General features: G+C 39.7%; 1 protein-coding gene across 23 annotated transcripts in view; it reads right to left on the bottom strand.

Moving 5' to 3' along the window:
- Nucleotides 1-22,296, bottom strand: part of ANKHD1 (ankyrin repeat and KH domain containing 1) — a 112,798-nt gene that overhangs the window by 35,177 nt on the left and 55,325 nt on the right. For 17 of the 23 annotated variants that reach the window (XM_071759028.1, XM_071759030.1, XM_071759031.1 and 14 more), the window contains exons 11-16: nucleotides 19,832-19,891; nucleotides 16,186-16,273; nucleotides 15,463-15,590; nucleotides 15,167-15,310; nucleotides 14,463-14,565; nucleotides 5,106-5,849 (exon numbers count right to left, since the gene is read on the bottom strand). In XM_071759028.1, the coding sequence (XP_071615129.1) occupies nucleotides 5,106-5,849; nucleotides 14,463-14,565; nucleotides 15,167-15,310; nucleotides 15,463-15,590; nucleotides 16,186-16,273; nucleotides 19,832-19,891 (1,267 nt within the window). Of the gene's footprint in view, nucleotides 1-5,105; nucleotides 5,850-14,462; nucleotides 14,566-15,166; nucleotides 15,311-15,462; nucleotides 15,591-16,185; nucleotides 16,274-19,814; nucleotides 19,892-22,296 lie in introns of those variants that run through there. The other 6 variants (XM_071759021.1, XM_071759037.1, XM_071759036.1 and 3 more) reach the window with 4 other exon arrangements.

The following is a 22,296-nucleotide window of genomic DNA, read 5'->3' on the forward strand; positions in this document are numbered from 1 at the left end:
AATACTGCAGACAGAAAAGGCTTAGAAAAATTGTTAACATGACCACTGATAAAAATAATTCAGTTTATAGGATTACATGTGCACAACAAAGGAAACACAGACTGAAGCAAGTGCAGATGGGTCCCCCCCCTTGGGTTCTGGAAACATGGCAGAGGGGTTTGTCACTGAAATTTGGGAGGTGCCAGTCTTCAAGTAAATTTTTTAAGTAAAGCACATAGGAAAAAATCAGCACTAACCTTTGGCTGCCACATTAAAGCAACAGAACACTGTAGCTGAATTCAGAGCTCACACATTACAACTTCCACATCCAAACCAGGTTTGTGTTAGAAGTTTCAAATATCAAGGCTCCCACGCTTCATCTGCTTCCCAGGGATTACCACTTGGAGCAGCAGATGAGCACTAATTAAGGCATTACAGATGTTAGCTTGCTCAATGCACTGAAATGCAGGATAGCTACTGGGTTTCTAAAGATTATTCCTTCCAAAATACAAGACACCAAAATGCTCTGTTAAGAATTTCCAGTAAATCAAACTGGTCCTTAGGAAAGACACTGGCCCAACACTTGTCTCTCTTTCAACTACAGATTTATCCAAGCCCACATCTGTATGCTGTGCATACAGAACAGGGGTTCACAGAGGGACCACCTGGCTCCACCTGAGCCAGTTTAAGGGTCCTTAATGTAACAGACTCAGTGCTGCTGCTACAGCTTCCACAAATTCTCTGTATTACACAACCAGGACTGAAAACGTCCAAGTATTTCTTGCATACTTTAGATTTTCCTTATCTGCTTGAAACATGAGTGTGCACATGCACTGTAACAACCATGTCAAACGTGAGAGAGAACACCCAAGGCAGTGGAAATGCAGACAAACCCTGTACTGATACCACAACCTCTTGTATAAAATAAAATCTAACAAGAGCCAGTCCCACAACACCCATTTATTAATCATTCCCTCTTAGAACTACTGAGCTAACCAAATTGCAGGGTATCTTAGTGTGTAATTTTCTGTTTTCCCACTGCAGCATCAACGTAATTCATGCTCAGGGGAACTGAGAATATCTGAGAACTTCTCCCTTCAGTTTCATGGGGCTGATTTAGCTCAGCCTAATAAACACAACCACATACCACATTCTAACTCAAAGATGACCTTGCGACAATGGTTCCAAATTCCTTTGCATATATTTGTATGAAATTGGAGTCAACTCATATTTCCCCAAGTCCACTTCTGGATTACCATCCTTGATCATGGGAGGTGGGACAGCCACTGTTCCAGCAAATCCCACCCAGGGAGATGGGGTCATCCTGCTGATGGGACACAACAAAGGGACAACTCTCTGCCTCCATCTACCAGGAGGAGTCTAGCTGTGCCCTCAGGGATGTCTTCATCAGTCTGACACTGCCCCCAGGGAAGCTAAGGAAGTCCTTAATATTCAAACAACCTGTATTCTTTAATAAAAATATTCTACATGTTACAAAATCCAGGTTCCCCACATTTGAAGAAGGGGTTGAAACTTTCCAGAGGGACCTTCTTTGTATCAATGTGAAGTCAGAGACAGGTCTCCAAGGACATGAATGATTGCTTTCAAAAGTTGTGAAAAAATACCACACGAGTAAAACAAAAAGAAGCAAGAACTTGGCAATTCATCCAAGTACAACTTGGAAGGCACTGGCAGAACCTTGAGCAAGCAGCTCTGGAGAAGACTGCAGCTGTAGCCTGAAACTGCATCTCCCCTGACCCTTGTCATGCTGTGAGCATGGATGTGCATGAAGATTGGACTTGGATTTCAGTACTGCTTTCCTCAAAGCAACTGAGATTTTCAGGACAAAAAACCCAACCCTTTTCATGCTCATGCAGTATCCAGCCTGTCCATGCAGCTTCTCAATATCAGGTTACTACACAGAGGCTTTTGCACACTGGTAACTACATTTTGTTTTATGAATCGCCATTTCTCACTACAAATTAGCCCAGTAACCAGTTTTACTCCAAAGAGCAATTCTAAATACAGCAACTCAGATGTCACCTAAATCATTACAAATGGGAGCTCACAGGAGGAGTCAGAAAGAAGCCCAGACACACCACTTCCTGACTAAAAATACCAGCAGAGTAGAAGAAACAGGAGTGAAAATACTCCAAGCAGAGACAAAACCTAGCAACAAAGAGAATTCCTCATCTAGAGCACCCTAAAACAGCAAAAAAGCTTCTACTCAGACACTGACAAATGAGAAATCTGTTAAATGCATAATGTGAACTGAAACAAAACTCCAACTACGTAAAGCAAGATGCTTCAAAAAACCAAATGTGTATCAGGTAAAAAAAGAAGACCCAAAATGTTGTCTTCTATTGGAAGGTGTGATGAAAAACCCCACCTTGCTTTCCCACTCTGAATTGCACAATGTCCACATTGCATTTGAATATATTTGAAGTTTTTACTGCAAGAAGTCACACCTTTGAAGATAAGATTAGTTGCAACATTTTTACTTTAGCACATCTAACCAAACTCCACTACAATCTAAACACTGTGGAGTGGGAAGAGCTGCTTTGTAGGTTTCACCTGATTGTACAAAGGTTACTCAGTTAGTCCTGCATGGCTTTGTGACAGAGGGGACCCAGGTACATGTCTTCCAGGGACTGCCTGCCAAAGAAACTTGGAGCTCTTCTCAGTTTGATCTCAACACATAGCAGCCAATAAATGATGTCAGCAGTTAATGAAGGTAAATGCTTCATTTTTGTATGTTGTCACAATTTAGTTAGTCAGCAAAATAAAGGCTTTGTAGAAATGCAAGGTCTCCCTTAAGAGTAGTCTCAACAGAGGCTTTGAAAAATTTGCCTCTTACATCACCACTGATGAGAGCGAGAGGGCAAGAAGGCTGATTGAAAATTCCTCTTTTTCTGAAGTAGACCTGGATACAAACTGGGATGCTCATAAGGAATGAAAAAGTTCATAACTCTTCTAAACCCAGAGTCACTCACAGCCATTACTGCAGCTCCACCACTGGTACTGAGATCACAGGAGATTTTTGGAGATGGGATGACAGAGCTCCCATGCACCACACACAACCCTCTGAATAATTTTACCTGACATCTCTCCCATGCATCTAAAAATCTGTTCTCATAACAGTTTCTACCAGTCAAAATTTCTTTACAAAATTAAGGAGTAATAGACAAGTTTGTGGCAAAACTCAAGTGTGTTTTAAATATGGATCAATAAATTCGGAATATGAGCAGAGTTATGCATCAGTTTTTTTAAATGCACATAACTTTGAGATATAGCAGGACTATAATTTAAATAGAGTAACTTTTTTTTAATCTTTATTTTTCCTCACAGTCAAGATTCTAAAGGTGAGGAAAATACCTAATTCTCTCCCAGCAATCTTTTGGCAGGAGGGAAATAAAACAAACCTAGGAATTTCAGAAAAACATACATTTCAATAAAGCAAAATCAATGCATTTTTGAAGGGACTTCTGGAACTGGACAGCTTTTCACATTTCTGTGAAAATAGTTTCTAATTGTAATAGAAGAGTGTGCTATTTGAGTCAATTTTCAAAATGAGCAAAACTCATTTCTTAGCAAAAATGTCTTTCAATTATTTAAAGCAGAACCAAGAAGCAGCTTCAGGAAATGAACCAACCACTGTCTATTCGAGGTTGTTAAAATTATTTTTAAGATAAAGTTTTTCTAGTTGTTCAGAATGCCACAGTTCTCCTGCTCAGCTGTCTGGGGCAGTTCTTCATTTGGGTACACTGAGTATTTTGGATGGAACACACAGCTGCTAAGCATGAAAACATAAATACTACCTACCCTTGTGCTAGGTTGAGCTGCCAGCAACACCAACTACTTGAAAAATCAACCCCTTGCTGATTCTCTTGCATTTAACCATTCCATTTTTTTCTCCTCACTCCAGTACTGTATCTTGCATAATAAATAAAGAATAATCCAACTGCTTTTTTAATGCTAGCTGAATACTCTGAAGAGCACTGTAGAGTGGGGGAGGGAGGAATGTCAGTGCCCCACCAGAAAGGGGGAACTAAGACTGATTCTTTAGAATACAAGAGGATTTCTTTGATTGACAGTGTAAAGCTGAAGGGAGCTGGTACATGGGAGGCTGCAAAGTCAGGCAGCCTCAACTTGCACAAGCTCAGTGCAAGCACCATTCTAAAAACTCACAGGAAAGCTCTCACTGCACATTTCTACACCCTTCACATGAATTTAAGGGGAGGACTGTGGGGAGGGAGAAAAGAGATGGGGAAAATAAGGGCTGAGGGAAAGACACAAGGTGCAAAAGGAAGTTAAAAACACTGAATTAAAAAAAAACCAAAACAAACCTACAGACCAAATAACACTATCTATATCCTACATACCTCCAGGAGCAAACATCAGTCCTAGTCAAATCCATGAAATGAAGTCAACCAACAGGATAATTCTTTCTCCACAAGGGGACTCACACAAGCCACTGTGAGGGAACTTGCATTCCTCTTCACACCCTTATCAACAACTGGAAGGGTGTCTGGATTTTTGCCTTTCATCCAGGTAACAGGACATAACATATGTTATATCTATCAAGCAGATATTCCTTGTACAGCCACCAAGGTTTAGAAGGTATTCTGAATTAACAAGCCACTCCAGAACTCAGCAGTTGTGCAGATTCCAAGTTGTGTTTAAACTTTAGCAACACCTCAGGTAGCAAGGAGGACACATTTGTCCATAAAAGTGGCAAAAATTTGGCTTTTCTAGAGATGGCTACTACACTGAAGAAAGTAAAAAATTCCACAGAAGATATAAACTGTCATGCTTTCATGTCTCCTAATGAGCACTACTAATCACTCATGATAAAGCTTTTTAAAGAAACACAGAAAAAGATGAGGCCACAGGGGCTGAAGCGAGTCTCCAGTACAGGGAAAGTTTTACACTTTGGAAAAAAAGATATTTAAAAGTCTTGTGTTAGAATCGGAAGTCACTGTTAGGATTAAAAGCACTAATCAGGAACTTTATTCTTAAGCAAGTACTCCCAAACTAGAAAGCCCCAAGATGGTTTTGGAGGGAAGGAGAGAGAGGGAAACTGAGCACACAAATTAAAGCAAAAATAGGTATATTTCTGAACCCACCTGCTATTAGGTCATCAAGAGTGTCGGTAAGCGTCTGTGCTGGAGTGGCAACCATTAATCCGTCTGGTTCTTGAACTAAGAGCCCCTGCCCAGCAATCTGCTGCTGCTCTCCTACATTCTGCTGATTCCCTAGTGCTTTCTGAAGTTCAAGAGACTCTGTCCCATTATAACCTAAATTACCAGAAAAATTACATTGCGGTGCTGGCAAAGGCTGGATGGGGACAAACTCTATTTGTTCAGCAGGTGGTGGAGACTGTTGTTGCTCCTCATCTTTAGACAAGATTGTATCAGCCTGAGATAACCCTGAAAAGTTATCCTCTGGCAAACCCTTATCGGCCTCCACCTCTGGGAAGACCCCTGGAAGTGGCAACTGCTGCTGGAGGGGAAATGGTGTGTCTGTCTGACCTTTGGTCTCCAAATATTCTTTGGTAAACTGCTGCTGGGTTTTCATCTGCAACTGCCTTTCCACCTTCTGCAGCTCCTTCAATATTTTCTTCTTCTTCTGTACTTGTTCTTCTCTGTTCTTTTTAAGTTCTTCAATCTTATCTTTATTTAAAGGTTCACCTTGAATTAATTCCAATGATTTAAGTTGTGCTTTTTCAATAGCACTAATTCTCTGTCCAAGTTCATTCAGCTTGCCTTCAGTCTCTTCTACTATGCATTCCAAAGGCTGGTATGGGTGAAAAGGTGGCAGTAGGTCCTTATCTGCTACCTGCAGGGAACTTGACTTCTGCTTGGATGCACCTAAGCACATGAAAAATGTTTGAAAAAATGCCATGCTGAAGATACCCCAAACCTCCCCTCTCACCCACCAAAAAAAAAAAAAAAAAAAAAAGAAAAAAAAGAAAAAAAAAAGAAAAAAAAGATCTTTACAACTAACACTGCACATCTGTCAAACCACAGAAAGGTAAAGCTACACTGCATGTTAAGACAAGAAAGGACAAAGCATATAGATGGAATTTTCAACATTGATCCTAATATCCCTCTGAACACACCTATTTTCATCTTAAGGATTAAAGAACCTTTATGGTTTCTGACACACATAACAATGCATCTGGGAACTGAAATCAGCAAGAACAGAGAGGCAAGTTCAATAATTTACTGAGTTCCCAAAGTTGTTCTGTGTTCAGAGCAATTAAACTCAGACTATTTTCCAGACCACAACTTCCAACAGCAAGGTTACAACAAACAGTCTATATTTGAGAGAAGACAATTCTGCAGTAAGATCAGTACTTTGAGCAAGTATTTCTCCAAACTCCATAGCATTCCACCTTTACATTACAACCTGAGTCCTGCCAGCACAGACTTCATGTATACAAATATATTTTGAGGCTTTAGCACCTTTTTAAAAGTCCAGAAATAACATTAACAGCTTGCTTGCCTCCTTCTCTCCAGTAACAAATTAGCAATTCTGCTTACTTCTAAGACTTAAAAAATAATCTTCACATGGATCTAGCAAGGAATAACAAGCCAGTGGAGCACCTCTCTGCTCACTGCCTCAAACAACCCTTTGCCAAAAGCCATAACTGTGAAATCTCCACTCAGATCTTGCCAACAGGAAACTATTAAGTGCTGAAATTTTAACTATGACCTCACCGTAAGAAACTTCAATTTAAAAAGTGGAAGGTTTTAGCCCAATCAAATCCTTTTCAATTTTATAGCAGTGATTTGCTATACCCAAACAGTGATATACATAGATTTTTTTTTTTTTAAGGAAGAGAAAAAAAGAAAGCTTGAATATCTGCAAAGCATACTCATGAAATAATCATTAAATTAAGTATTAAAATTGCATACAGTTTGGGCCATGCCTTGTAAAGTTCCTTAAACATCACAAAGTTAAATGAAAATCTGGATGCAAGAACGAAGTCCCAGATCAGTCACTAAATCTGGAAGGATTAAGTTTCTTAAAACACTGATTTACTTCTCTCTGGGCCTTCCTTCATTAAAATATTAATTGACAAGTGGCTTTATTTTGCACAGCTGTCAAAACAAGTGTCACATATGCTTCACTCTAGAATCAAACTTTTCTGGAGGAACTATTTGAAAAAAGCAAACAAATGTGAGAATTTTCTTATAAAGGAAAGAACAAATATTAAAACAGAATTGAACCAACTCGGTGCTGAAGACCTTCACCAGAGTGAAAGCAAAACATGTCTAAATATAAGGGAAACAACAAAAAGCTTAAATACCCCAGGAAACAGCCCAGCATCCCACAACCATTGCAGACACCCTTTAATAAGCTTCACACAGCTGCCTTGGACACAGCAGCAGTTCCAGCTGAATCCCAACCACTACAGCTGCTTTATCTCTGAGCCACGAGTGCCAAGACAATTTCTTAGAAGCCAATAAGGAATCTGACTGCAATTTAGCAATAGAATCATAGAATCCTAGAATGGGCTGGGTTGGAAGGGACCTCAGAGCTCATCAAGTCCAACCCTTGATCCACTCCCCCCGTGGTTCCCAGCCCATGGCACTGAGTGCCACATCCAGGCTCTTTTGAAATATCTCCAGGGATGGAGAATCCACCCCTTCCCTGGGCAGCCCATTCCAATGGCTGATCACCCTCTCCATCAAGAAATTCTTTCTAATGTCCAACCTAAACCTCCCCTGGAACAACTTGAGACCTCTTGTGCCCTCTTGTCTTGCTGAGAGTTGCCTGGGAAAAGAGCCCAACCCCCCCCTGGCTCCAACCTCCTTTCAGGGAGTTGGAGAGAGTGATGAGGTCTCCCCTGAGCCTCCTCTTCTCCAGCCTCAACACCCCCAGCTCCCTCAGCCCTTCCTCACAGGACTTGTGCTGGATCCCTTCCCAGCCTCCTTGCTCTTCTCTGGACCTGCTCCAGCACCTCAATCTCCTTCCTGAGCTGAGGGGCCCAGAACTGGACACAGGACTCAAGCTGTGGCCTCCCCAGGGCTGAGCACAGCTTTGTGCTGGCTGGTGGATATTGAGCTCAAGGCTGCTAGAAGCTGCTGGCTATTTGGCTTTGTAGTGTACTTAGGATTTACATAGTTATCCTTCAATTTGAAAAAGTGTGACTTAAAGCATAAGGTTTGCACACCATTCTTGAAGATATATATTTGCACTCACCAAAAGATTTCCAAAATGCTTGTTTATATCTTTGTTAGTAACTAATGAAAGTCAGTAGGGTTCTTTTGAACCTAAGCTTGCTCCACTGCTGAAGGAGAACAGAAATACTTTAGTAGCCTAACAGCAAATCGACCCTGCCTTTGAGATCTGAGATGGGAACCATTAGCACTGCTCAGTTTAATGTCCTAATGTTGAAGTTACCATTTCTATCCTAACCCAAAGCATTCCCACAACCTGGCAGCTCAGGACAGCTTCTGTCACTCTGTAGGAAAGCAAAGCTGCAGTTCAAAGAGCCCTCAAATAAAGTACCAATATTGTCCCTCTCAACTAAGAGATAAACCAGGAAAACTTTACTAAAAGCACAAGAGAAAGAAAAGAGCAGAAGGACAGCCTGGTACTGAGAGGGGGAGTCAAGGCTGGTCTGAGGGGCAGCAGCTCCCATCAGGAACGTCCATGGGAAGGTGGGAAAGTTTCTGAAGATAGGTGTTGGAAAACCAGCTAAGGTCTCCAGAGTTCCAGAAGAGTTAACAGATTTAATTTGATCAACTTCTAATTAGTTAGCAGGGCCACTTTTCACGTTTCAGATCACCATGCCAGAAAATAGTTGGTACCTGCAATCTTTGGGATACTGGAAGAGGATGAGGGGTATCAAGAAAGATCTGCTCAATCTTAAATGCACACCTGAACAGCCAGTTCAAACCAGTGGTGGAGAAAACACTGCTGGCAGCTTTGAATATGGAAGCTTTGTAATATAACAGCATACTATTTTAATATTGGAAGTATTTAAAAGTAGCAATTTTCTGTTTTATCCAAATCTTGTCTACGTTGAAAAATACTGTCCCCATTTTAGTAAAAAATTATGAATAGGACATTACTTTTTACTTTCACTTTTGAAATACATAAATGCAGTTAAGACTTAAAAATCCAACCATAGACCAGATCATAATTACTTCAACTTTTGATTTTAATTTTAATACTTTGTTCATTTATCTTTTTGGTGGAGCATCTGTTTTCTACACCAATATTAACAAAGTCAATCTAGCCTCTAAAGCAACTGCTTTGGTCACTTTCAGAAGACTTCTTTAATATGAAATGGAGACTGAGGATCAATGAAATCCAGATGTTGCTGCACAAATAGCACCTGCCTCAGGTAATCATGAGCAGAGGATAAAGAATTGTTTGGTTAACAGAAAGCCCAGAGTGGTTGTAGGCACACCAGGAAAGCTGCAGAGTAAGGAAAATACCCTTTCCCAACATATTTTGTGAAGAGTGTCACCAGCTGCTCTTATTCATTAATAATCACTCTCTTATTTATTATCTCTTATCACATATTCCTACAGGATCTGATCCCCAACATAAAAACTCAGCTTTCACCACAACTCCTGCAGAGCTCACACATCTTCAGTTTTTGACCAACACACACAACTCAGGATAAGGCCTATTTTGCACAAACACAGCTTCTCATCCATTTCTGGGGTCTTATTTTCTGCAGGAAGAGAGATAAATGTTTCCTGTGGAAATCTCCTGTATTTCTTCTGTACACTGTAGGTAATTTCTTAAGTATCTCAGTTGCCACAGCCATTTCAGCCCAATGAGCATCCCCAAGCCCCACTGCTGCTCTCTTCAGCACCCAGTAACATGGAAAGAGGGCAGACACCATTACCAGTTTTTAATGACTTCTGGCTGCAAGTAATGTTTAAAGGCCCTACACAGTATGAACAATAGTTTGGTAAAAGAAATTCCAGATGTATAGCTCACAGGTGTCTCTCCTCAGAAGTTACAGTCTCCTGATTGAAATCTCCTTAAAAATCAATGCTGCCTACAAAAGAAACTGCTACCATATTTCATCCTGAGTGCTTATGATTCTCAAGGAACTTGTTCTTCTAGCCCTGACTTCTAATCCAAAGGATGACTTCTGCCAAAAAAAAAAAAAAAAAAAAAAGAAGTAATTTATGTGCTCTTTTGCTCTTTCACAATGAACAGAGCAGCACAGGTAAGATGCTACTGCAAGTCTGCATTTCCTAACCCCCAAGACACAGCCCTGTAGTGACACCATAGCAGCACAGACAACTTGTGTTGTCCTCTGCAAGGCTGAGCACTGAGATATTTATTCCAAGGAAAAGTTGGAGAAACATGAAGTAGATACAAATTTTCTTACATAAATGAAGCACAGTTCATGTCTTGCCCTTAAAGCACTAACTGATGAATTAGGAAGGACTGATGTTTGCTGTATTTTAGAGCAAGCAACAGAGGATTAAGAAAAGTCCCTACTTTATTTTTAAGGTCTTTTCAGAAAATTAAAAAGACCAAAGGTTTGTTTTTCCAATCCATTATACTCTTCAGGAAGTTCCTGTAAACAAAACTGCATTTCAGCTTAGTGGTCTTCATCTTGGCCACCACCTGAAAGAGTTAAATTATAAATCTTATCTAAAGAAATTCTGAAACTTGATAGCTCCTTAATTTCTGGAGTTGATACATGGAAAAGCCAAACAGTTAAATTCCAAAAGATTTCTCCAGCATAAAAAAAAAATTCATAGCAAGAAAAAAGTCAACTGTGTGACATACATCTGTGCATCAAAATGTATCTTCTCTGCTGGAACCAACACTTAGTACATAAATCTGTATGAATCACAATGTCATCCTGACAGGTGATCAGAACTTAGAAACAGCAAATGAAAACAAACCAGGACACCCACCATAAACCAGAATTGTATTTGATTTAATGCCTTCACCTCAATAAGGAAAACAAATTTTAGTTATACTGTTAACCTAGCCCCTATTTTAATTAAATCACACAATGAGATCTCTGCCAGTATATGATTCAGTATTGGACAAAGAAGTGAAATACTGGAGTAGAAAATATTTATTGAATTTGTAGCTATTAAAGCTACATGATTGTTTGTATTCCTTTCTTCAAGCCATCTATCCCCTGCTAGATACAGGGGATACCATATACTGAAGGTGTTCCTTGAAAAGCTTACAGATTCCAAAAATCCTACTCTGCTCTAAGGGAACTCTGGTCTCCTTCCCACAGATCAAAGGCATGTGGGCAGCTTTCATGTAAATAATGGAAGTTTATTAGGTCCTGTGGAATTCTAAAAAACCATGTACTCCAAACGAGAAACACAGCAAGTTACTGCTCATTTAAAAACAACAGTGGAGAAGTCCAATAACAGCATGTGGATAGGTTTTAAGCACTCAGCTCAGGCAAATTAGTTCATTTATAAGCACACTTTCACATCAACTTTGAAGTAAAACAGATCTGGAGAAAAACTTAAAAAAAATAACTGCTACTGCAGCCTCCCAAAACAGTCTACTTCAAATTTTGACACGTTTAAAAACTCCTTCCATACTTAAGGTATTTCAAGTGAAAAAACAATCCTGCTGCTTCCCCAGGGCTTCCTGAGCACCCTTTTGCTGCACTAGCACATTGTTTTTCAATAATGTTCTAAAAACATGTCATGGGTTCAAGCCAGAGCACTCACCAGGAATGCTCTGCAAAAGACTTGGGCAGGCCCACAAACACCACTGGGAGCTTCACATCTTGCTCCTCTTAAACATTACTTTGCATTTAAAAAGTAGAGAAGATGATCAAAGGCAACACTACTACCCCAGCTGATCTCCTGCAGAAACCAAACAGCATTCCTTTCCACCATTTCAGCAGCAAGACCCCCCTGGCCCCAGGGAAAAAGATGCAGGAGCACCTGGAGCTGTCCCACAGCCACTGAACTTCACACCCTGTGGTCCTGCAGGAATAGCACATTTGGGGTTTTGAGCCCCAAGAATTGTGTTGTGCTGCTGCATCAAAATCACTGCTGGCTGCTGAGCAATCCTGACCTTGCTGCAGGAGCAACAGCAAGTACCAAATGCCATGTCTTGCCCTTCTTTATCAAAGCACAAAGAAGTAACCTCCACTGGGATTTCACTTTTATATGGGCACAATAACCAAGTGAAATGTAGTGCACTAGAAACAATCCTTCCTATGCACACAAAGAGTTGAGGTCTGTTCAGTCCCATGAAATATTTTCCCTTCTTCACCAGAATTTTATTGAGCTCTTTCAGACCATCTTTTGCATGTCACCCTTATCTGAGTCAAGCTCCAAAATGGTTCTATTTTCGTTTGCTAAACATTGATATTAAATCCTTTGCCAAAATAATTATTCAAATGGAAGTAATTTCACACACCTTCTTACTTTACTAAAGAATATTAATGTATTTCAAAATTAAACCATAAATTCCTCTTGAAAAGCCCCACACAATATTTCAACTTTAACAATAGCATACAAGTTTTACACTCAGCAAGAATTCTTCAGGAAACAAGCTGTTGCTCTTGCTTTTCTTGCAAACCTAACAGAGGTTTTTAAACACCAGCCTGCACTAAGGTTAAGAAGGCCAAGTGCTCCTCTTCTTCCTTTTAAGTACTTAGGGGTTTATACAGAAACTTCCTGGGGTTACTTCTAACTGTGAATCAAAGAAATTTTTCTTCCCGAAGACAAACAATTTTGTCACAGAACTTCAGACTGCTTTCCCTACCCCTGGAAACAATGAATACATCTGTACTGGATGTAAAGACTCTTTTGCCCCTTGTGTCCCAAGAAGTCCAAGGAGAAAAGCTTGGGATATTACAGCCAGGGATGCATAACAAGTTAAGAATTGAAGTTCAGCAAAAAATACTAATGCTAACACAGTTAAAGTAGCAGGGTGGGATCAATACAGTGATCACATAGTGTTCATCACAAAAATACCATTTTTCCCCTAAATATCTGAGACACAAAAGAGCTTTGCACACAGTTTTTAAGGATGCTTCACCAGTCCACTTTAGGGACTGCTACATCTCTTTCAACACAGGACAGATTTGTTTCACTGCTACACATGAGGCATGTCCTGAAACAGAGAACAGCTACATCTCTCTGTGCCAGTTACAACACAATACTGCTAAAAACATGCCCGAAGTATCTGCTGACATGTGAAATAAGTTTGATTTATGTTTTTTTGCTTTGGTTTTGTTTTGTTTGTTTTTAAAGAGCTATTTCTTAAACTACAATCAACTTTTCACAACCTGACTATGAGACTTGAAGCTTATAAATTTAGCTTTCTGACTCAGTATCAATTCAATCTCTCATTGATTCCCATGCATCACAAAATGTACTTCCACAACATTAACCCACTTTGCAGTACCACTCCCTGTTTAATTGTAAGGGCACATGTGCTGGTATATAGCTTTTTTCCTGTTTTATTTGAAATTGCATATTCTACTCAGTTGCCTGGTGCACATTTTTATAAAATCCATAATACCAAGTGTTGCACATCCTAGGAAAACAACACAATAATTGCAGTTGAGAAGCCACACACATGGTATAGATGCATGGAGACACTTCCACCTACACACTTAAGCACCATGAGGTACACAAGTTTTTTCTTTTTACCATTTGTGTCCCTGGGTATTTTTGTTAGTTTTAGGAAGCACTGAACACTTCCAGAATAAGGTATTAAATAAAGTAAATAATAATTAATAAGAATTAAGGAAAGCTAGGTAATAGAGCTTTGGATATTAAATATCCCTGTCCAAAACTGAATCAGTAGGAGCTGCAGTTTGTAGCTTTCCCCTGACAATCTGCTCTTGCTTCTAAGCTGACTTAGCAGAGTTTGTACCAGGTAACTGTGGCTGGAAACAAATTGCTAAATTTGCTTTTTAGTGACTGCAAAGCATTTCCATCAGTCAGTTCAGTCATGTTCAAAGCAAAATCCCTGATGTTCTGATCACTTACAAGACTCCTGTTACAAGACTACTAATACAAGAAAAATTATCACATAAAGAGATACAAATTGGCATTTTACAACAGGTTTGCATTGCTACTGCAGAAACAGAAAAAAGCTGCTGTATTAAGGTCATTGGATAATAGTTGCAACTATTCTAGATAATCAATGTAGAACTCCCTAAAGTTAACACCACACCTAGAGTTTATTAATGTTTTTATCAGACTGCACTATGGCACTTACTACAGTAATTTCCTTCAAAGAAATTAGAATAAGCACAATTCTAATGAATTAGAAAAAGCATAATAAAATTAGAATAACTGATGTCACTATACTGTAAAATACAGGAAGATGTGCAAAAACTTATGCACTGCACCAAATCTTTTAAGTCCTATTTCAGTAGAGGTGTTGAAGAATTGATGAAGTGGACTACACTATGCATAAGCTCTAATAAAATTGCCCCCAGCCTTTAAGTTCCCAAATTGCATATATTCTCCAAGTGGCTACATACTAACCTTTCACCACTCCCAAGAGAGGTGGGGAGTTCTCTTGAGGGGTTCTGTCAGGTTCCTGGGGAGGTACAACCATAGCAAGTGTATGCACTGGTACACGTGGAACCTTAAAACAAAGCCACAGACATACACTCAGATAAAAAAACCACCTTTTGAATGGTCTAGACCTTAAAGCATTAATACAAAGATACATTTGAGCAGCAGACCTCCATTCCACTCCTCCCAAACTGTGTGCACTATGCTGCCTCTGTGTCCCATGCTATTTTACTGTGGATAATATGGCAAACTGTGTTATCTCTTCACAAAATCTGTAGCCTGGAAAACTGTTTATATCTTTAGGCTTTTAACCAACTAACTCCACTGGAAAGCTACCTCTCCAGATTGAAGAACTCTCAATTTAGACAATCTATTACAAAAACACTTGAGGGGAGCTGTCACAAGGGTTTAGAATAGTTGAAACAAAATAGCGAGCAAACACAACTAAGAAAATATTCTTTTTGGGTTTGGACTACCCCACCGAAGGAGCAGAAAAGGGAACAAAGCTCCTGAACCCTTCAGGACACTTTCTCACTATCCACAGTTTTCAAATGTGTAGATTTTTTTCTATTGTTTCCACTATATGTCCACATCAGAAATTAACTACTAAGCAAATGCTTCTTTGAAAAACATTCATGGTGATATTTTAAAAAAAATTTCTTACGCCTTACCTGAGACTGATCCTGAGATGGAGGTGTGAGCTGAGACAAGTCTGCTGCAGGAACTGACAAAACATTGTTTGGGTAATCCAGCAAGTAAGAAACAACATTTGTATGTCCTCCTTTGGCAGCTTCGATGAGCATTGTTGACCCATCCTGAAATGAGATGTTGGAAATAAAAACACCCAGATTAATTTTGCTGCCTGGCGGAGCACACAAGATATGAATTTCAAATTACACATTTACCACTAAACCAGCCACTTAGATCTTTCAGTAGCTGTGAGAAATCCCTGGTTAGAAGGGAATACCTTGAGCCGATGAGTAGGATCTGCCCCGTGAGCCAGAAGCAGCTCAACCACTGCCAGGTGGCCTCCTGCACACGCCAGTGACACCACCGTGTGGTCATTATTAGCTGTAGCCCTGTTCACGTTGGCACCTAGGAAAAGATCTCAGAATTAAACACCTGGAAACTATTTTTAAAAGGCAGTAACAAAAAATACAGTATTTTCTGGAATGGAGATAAACTTTGCTATTCTTCCTAACTCATACACAATTCTAGGGTAAAAAAAAAAACATCGCATTTTGAATAACTGGTGGCTTCTGCACATCTTTGTCCTGATTTGTAAAGACAAGGCAGTAATGAGAGTAACTGAGCCTCTAAGTGGTTAGAGAGGGAACAGGGTGCACAATTTTTATATTTTCATTCTATGCACTTGAGAGTAACCCTGCATGGTGCAATTTTTACTGTTTCAGTCAGTCAGCACTTTTTTTCTGAAGTAGGAAGTGCTTTTAAGAAACCAAAAATATTTGCTGTACTTCAAATCTATTTATGAGTCTATGCAACTAAGTAAGAGAGTAACTAGCAAAGTACTCATTGCATCATGAATTAAATGAAATTTTAAAAAACTTAATGGTTTGACAAATGCTCATACACAAATAATCAGAATAATTTTGAAGGATCACAAATATGCAGAGTTGTGAATTTGCATTTTAAGGTTTTTTTTAATTGTTTATTTAAAGCAGTATTTTACCTTTGCTAATAAGGAATTGCACAGTGCATAAGTGACCAGCTCGTGCAGCCTTCATTAGTGGGGTTCTCCCACCCTCGGACTCATGTTCCTGTTGTAAAGAAGAAATAAATGGGAAAAATCATACATTTGTTTCAGCATTTGCATCAGCTCATGATGGGACCAGAACTTCCTGTCTCAGCAGTAGAGCAATCTATGCTGATTTAATAAATAGGAACTGAGCAAAATGGATTTTCTTGTTATGTTAAATACTGAATCACACTGTCAAAAAGCATTAAGACCACATCCACACTATTGTCACACAAGGAGGTTTTCCTACTGCTTTTTATTTTAGTGTTCAAGGGCATAACATACTTGAGAACAGTAACATCTTGCTTCTTCCTCAAAAAAGGATGATGATTTATCACAAATACCACCCACCATCAGGAATTATACAAATAACTACAAACTGCTATGCAACAGTTCTGGGAGCTGCCACATGCTGCATGCCAGACTTTTAAAATTGCAGAAATGCCTGAAGAGCAGACAACATTTTGAAAACAAACTGAAGAGGATTGGCAATAAAAATGAGGCAAATCACCACAGGTCACAAAAAGTCTCTGAGTAACAAGACTGGAGAATAAAGCAGAAAGAAGACAAAAGGACGACACAAAGCAACAAAACAGGAAGGAGCAAGAAAAATTTTCTAATTTTAAAAATATCTGAATATTGGAAATATGTGGTTGGACACAAGTGCATTAGCTAAGTTCAGAACTAGAAAATTTGTCTGCTAGATAGACATGATCAATACCACAAAGAATGCTGAGTAACAGATACCAACCCTCCCACAGCAGCACAGGGAGAAAACAGTTCTGCAAGTGTTTGTATTTGAACTCTGAATATTCTGTGCTATAGTATAATAAAACTGTGGGATTTTTTTAAATTGAATATCTGGGAAACCAAGCTCTAAACTCACTATTTAGTCCTGGAAGTGTACGTTTGACAGTGAAAGTGAACATTTAGTACTCAAAGTGCTAATATATTTGCAAATATAAAAGGACAAGAATAGATTGGATTGAACAAGTCAATTCCAATGGTTTCAGCATTCCTGAACACTCTCATATGTCCCTTTGACACATGGCTTGCTTTGCTTGCAAGCTGCACCTTAAGTTAGCTCCCTGTTTGTACACTTTAAGAACAATTCTCTTGGCTGGATCTTCTTCTCTTGACTTATCCCAAGCAGAAATCATAAACCAATCCTTTATTGTAACAGGGGTTACACTACCCCTCTCCTATGCACTTTGAGAAGAGTGGAAACATTCTGCTCCTGTGCCTTCCCTTTGTATTTTGTATTACTGCACACACTGCTTCAACACTGAACACTTCAACTCTACATTAGTGCTCCCTTTTCTTTGGTTCCTTGGTAGTGTAAGGCAGCAGTGCCCACAAGCAGATAGGAAGCCTGGCAGACTCACGACTGAATTCACCTCTTCTTTTACTTTTTTGGGTTTTAATAAGTATATCCCACTTCCTGGGCAAACAACTGCTTAGCTGTTTGTAAATATATGTATGCTTTTGAATTATCTGTGTGTCAGAAATATTAGCAAGACATCTTAAGTATGTGGTGCTGTGATGTGCAAGAACTGGCAGGATGCCCTTGAGCTCTGATGCTTACTCTGGTATTTGGAACAGTTTCTGATTCCTCAGCCACTGCCAGCAGAGCATAAAAAGCCAGATGCTGCTGTTTGCCTTATGAACAGTAAACCCCTGGTACTGCTGGCAAATCACTCACAAAGCAGCTATGGATGCAAAGAACAACTGAACACCACTTCACTCACTGAGCAGAACCAGAACAATACTACCCAAACAATTTAACACACATTCCTAACCCCCCCACTGATGCAGCAGCAAAATTTATTTTAGGTCATCTTAGCTATATTCAGAATAGTGAAAAGCCATCCTTTATAGAAGTCAGATGAAGCATTTCAGATAACTAGCAGTAAGATACCATTATTTGCAGTGCTCTCTATTCCTAAAAGATGTCACTGTTGAAGTCTTCAACGTGGATGTCAGGAGGTTTCCTCATTTAAATGCAATGCAGTTATTCTGCTCAGATTAACCAACTGTCACTTCATCAAGCAGGCAGGATTTGATCCCATTATACCCTTCAAATATACTATTATACACTTCAAATACTTGCAGTACCATGCACATCATCACTTCAGTCAAACTAAACCATTTGTGTGTCCACCTGCTGCAGATCTTCAGAATATATTGCATTCTGATGGTATTTTTCACATTGGAAGATAGAAATGCCTATTGTCAAGATTAAATAAATTCCATGACCTGCACACTCTCCTTAGGCCTAATAAAGGCCAGCAGATAGCATCAACTCAAGCTTGAAGGGAAAAAAATCTAAAAGCAGAATAAGAAGCTGAGCCAGCAGAGTTTGTCTACTCACATCCTTTCTTTTATATAGAATGACCATAAAAATTTCAAAGAACTTTGTTTTGATTTTTGTTTTGTTGTTTTGGTTTTTTTTTTAACTGTAGTAATCAAAATCATAAGCAAGAACATGAAAACTGTGCAAGAGCATCCCCCATCAGCTTTCCAATGTGCTGCTTTTGTGTATTAATAATGTGAAGTATAAGCAAATGCTTATTTTCTAAGAACAAAAACTAGTGAGGAGTACTCTCCAAAGAGAACTTTCCCAACTATCTGTACTGTAGGACTCACCACAGTATCCCATGTCTCTTCCCTGCTCAAATCCTGAGAAATACTGCAATTAGTATTATCAGAAAGAGGTATAAAGGAGAACATCTGTATTAGCTTTGACTAGAAAACCATTTTCTAAACACTTGAGAGATGTACTCTCCTGCTAATTCTGCTTGAATAAAGTGTTCATAAAGAATTTTCTGTAGGTTTGTGTACCAGATAGGAAGAAAAGGGAGAGCATTGTCCAAATCAACTAAGAATTTACATTATCTGCACCTTACATTATCCACTAGGACACAAGGAGATGAGAATAGTCAGTAACAGTTAATTATCTTTTGAGACAAATTCATACTTCAAAGAGTAGAGCAAAAGAAGCACCATCATAAGCATCTTACAGCAATCACTGACACTTGTTTATTCTTGTTTTTGAGTTCTCTACTACAGGCAATTCTAAGACCAGCTACTAACTGTTATTCTAAGTAAAACCATTTAAAGAAAGCTTTTAATGCAAGAGCCCAACAGTTCTTAACAGCATGCCACTTGCTGATTTTCAAGACTGAACAGCTATCAAGAGATGCAGCACCTGAGCAGTCACCAACCTAATGGCTCCATGTAACCTCCTGAGATATGCAGTAAGAGGCCCCTAAAAACTCAACTGGCCCTCCAGTTTAAAGGAAGTATCTGATGGGGAAGAGAGTACAGGAAGGCAGACAAGTACTACCAGCTTTAACACAGCTGCTTGTGCTGAGAGATGCCCTGAGGGCTGCTCTTTGTGAAGGGCAAGATACTGCTTTTTAAAAACAGCAAAAGAGAAAATGCAGGACAGAGATGGTGTGTCCAGCCTGTACAGTCAGACTTTGTATTTTTTGAAGAAATTTAGATGCCTTAAAAGCCATGCTTGTCCTTAGCATGTATCCTGAGGCTGCAGCTTACAAGCATCAAAGGCCAACCTCACCTGATGCTTGCCCGGCTCTATGCCCTCCAAAATAGTCTTCTTTAAGTCCTCCTGCTTGTCCTGCGGAAGGAAAAAGAAGAACTCACGGCTCTTGTTCTACAAATAAATCATGTTCTTGGTCATGAAGACCTGGAATGAGAACTTTAATAAGATCAGATTCACTGAAAACTCTCTTGCTGGAATTAGGCAAGCAAGCACAATGGTAAGACCATGCAAAGCTGCTCTCACCACAAGTCACTCAGCTTCACAAAGACAGCAGAAAGGTCATACACATCAGCTTGTTAAATACAAGATCACTTTTTTCACTGCCAGCAAAAGAGAAGGTTTCATTGTACTTTGCACCGCCCAGAGACTGAAACACAACATCCAAAGAGGTACAAAAATAAGCTTTGTGTGTCCTACAACCTTTTGCTTCACTTGTAGAAGCCTCGGGGCCAAGCCTAAAGAGATCTGAAATCCCTGACCTTCCCCTGATGCTTCAAGGAACAGCATGGGAAAACACGAGGGCTTCTTAGGTCCTAATGACAACAGAGTGGCAGCCACAGCATGGTCTCACTCAAATCCATAAAATACTGGCTAATTGTGCAAATGTTTAAATGCTAACTTACCCACATGTATCAAACATGCAGTGTGCTACACAATTAAAGTTTCTAATTAAGGAGCCCTGATGGTGTGAAGGATGTTATCAGCAGAAGGCAATGATTTCTTTAGTGATTAAACATCTGTCTATAAAAATATTTTGTCATAGGGGAAGGATAAAGAGGTAGTTTGGCAGGCTTGGTTTGGGGGTTTTTGCTGTTTGTTTGGGTCTTTTTTCTTGTTTGATTTGTTTTTTGTGTACATTTTTGTTTGGTTTGGGGTTTTTTTGCAACTAGAGTTACTTGGGTGCCAGGTAGCCAGTTTTATTATTTTAAGAAAAGCCTCACATCAAATTTTAACATGTAAAAAGAGCTCTGGAAAGAGCCTGACAGTGTAAAATGAGAAGAATGCAAAGACAAAGCAGCCCTAAGGGGTTCCATTCCCTCTCCCTACCTCAGCACAAAAGCACCCATAGATCTTGTAGTAGAAAGGTAAACTCTAGCATTAGACCAACTCCTCTGTGCAGCAGAGCTCATGCACAGCTGCAAGGCAGCCCAGATTAGAAACCCCCAATTTTAAACTCTTTTCTGTACTTCCCAGGTGAGAAAAGCTGGGATCTTCTTGCTGTCCAAAAAAACCAACTATATTGCTTGTTTTCAGCTACACTACAACAGGCAAAGATGCAACCACCTTGTCAGGAGCAGTCTTGCTTTCAAAAGGGAGACTGGAATCTCCACTGTGCAGCATTTCATGCAGGTCTGATTCTACTCTAAAAGCAAACAGGCATCCAAAAAGACACTTAGTTTATAGAAAGATACACAGCAGAAAAGCAGGGTATTACCTCTTATATCAAGAACACACTTAGTGAACTTTAGAATCCTTAACCCTAGTTCCTGGGGGAACATACACACACCACACCTGTCTTGCCTCAGACAATATTTGACATGAAAGTAAATGATTGTAAAGACACAAATAAGGAAGGAAAAAAAAAAAAAAAGAGAACTCTTATAGGAAAAATAGAAGTTTCCTCTCAACTTTGAGATACAACAAATCCTTGCCACACAGGTAAATAACTATTACTGAAGTGTTGGTTATTTTTCCCTGAAGCTATTAAACCATACCACTTAGAAAAATAATATTTTTACCAATTCAGAGTTCTAACCTCCAAAATTTTTCTCCTATTAATCACAAAGCCTAAAGTAGGTGTTTTGTCCTCATAAATTTTGTAAACAAGTAAAATTTACATTTGTTCCAATGGCAGGAGCTCAGACTCAGACCCTGAGAGCCAATAGTCCTGAAGGCAATAAAGGAACTGGAATGTGACTAAGGCACAGATGGGATCAGAAGCTGAAGTCTTCAGATGTGCCTCTCACAAAATCATTCATAAACTTGGCTAAAGCAAAGTTATTTCAAAATGCATCCATTAACAAGGAAAGGAGTAGGCCTGCCAAGCTACTTTTGCTGTAGATTTTGACAGAATCACAGAATCATAGAACTGGCTGGGTTGGAAGGGACCTCAGAGCTCATCAAGTCCAACCCTTGATCCACTCCCCCCGTGGTTCCCAGCCCATGGCACTGAGTGCCACATCCAGGCTCTTTTGAAATATCTCCAGGGATGGAGAATCCACCCCTTCCCTGGGCAGCCCATTCCAATGCCTGATCACCCTCTCCAGAAAGAAATTCTTTCTAATGTCCAACCTAAACCTCCCCTGGCACAACTTGAGACCTCTTGTGCCCTCTTGTCTTGCTGAGAGTTGCCTGGGAAAAGAGCCCAACCCCCCCCTGGCTTCAACCTCCTTTCAGGGAGTTGGAGAGAGTGATGAGGTCTCCCCTGAGCCTCCTCTTCTCCAGCCTCAACACCCCCAGCTCCCTCAGCCTCTCCTCAT

The sequence above is a fragment of the Heliangelus exortis genome, chromosome 15 (assembly GCF_036169615.1).
Source record: "Heliangelus exortis chromosome 15, bHelExo1.hap1, whole genome shotgun sequence".
Lineage (NCBI taxonomy): Eukaryota > Metazoa > Chordata > Aves > Apodiformes > Trochilidae > Heliangelus > Heliangelus exortis.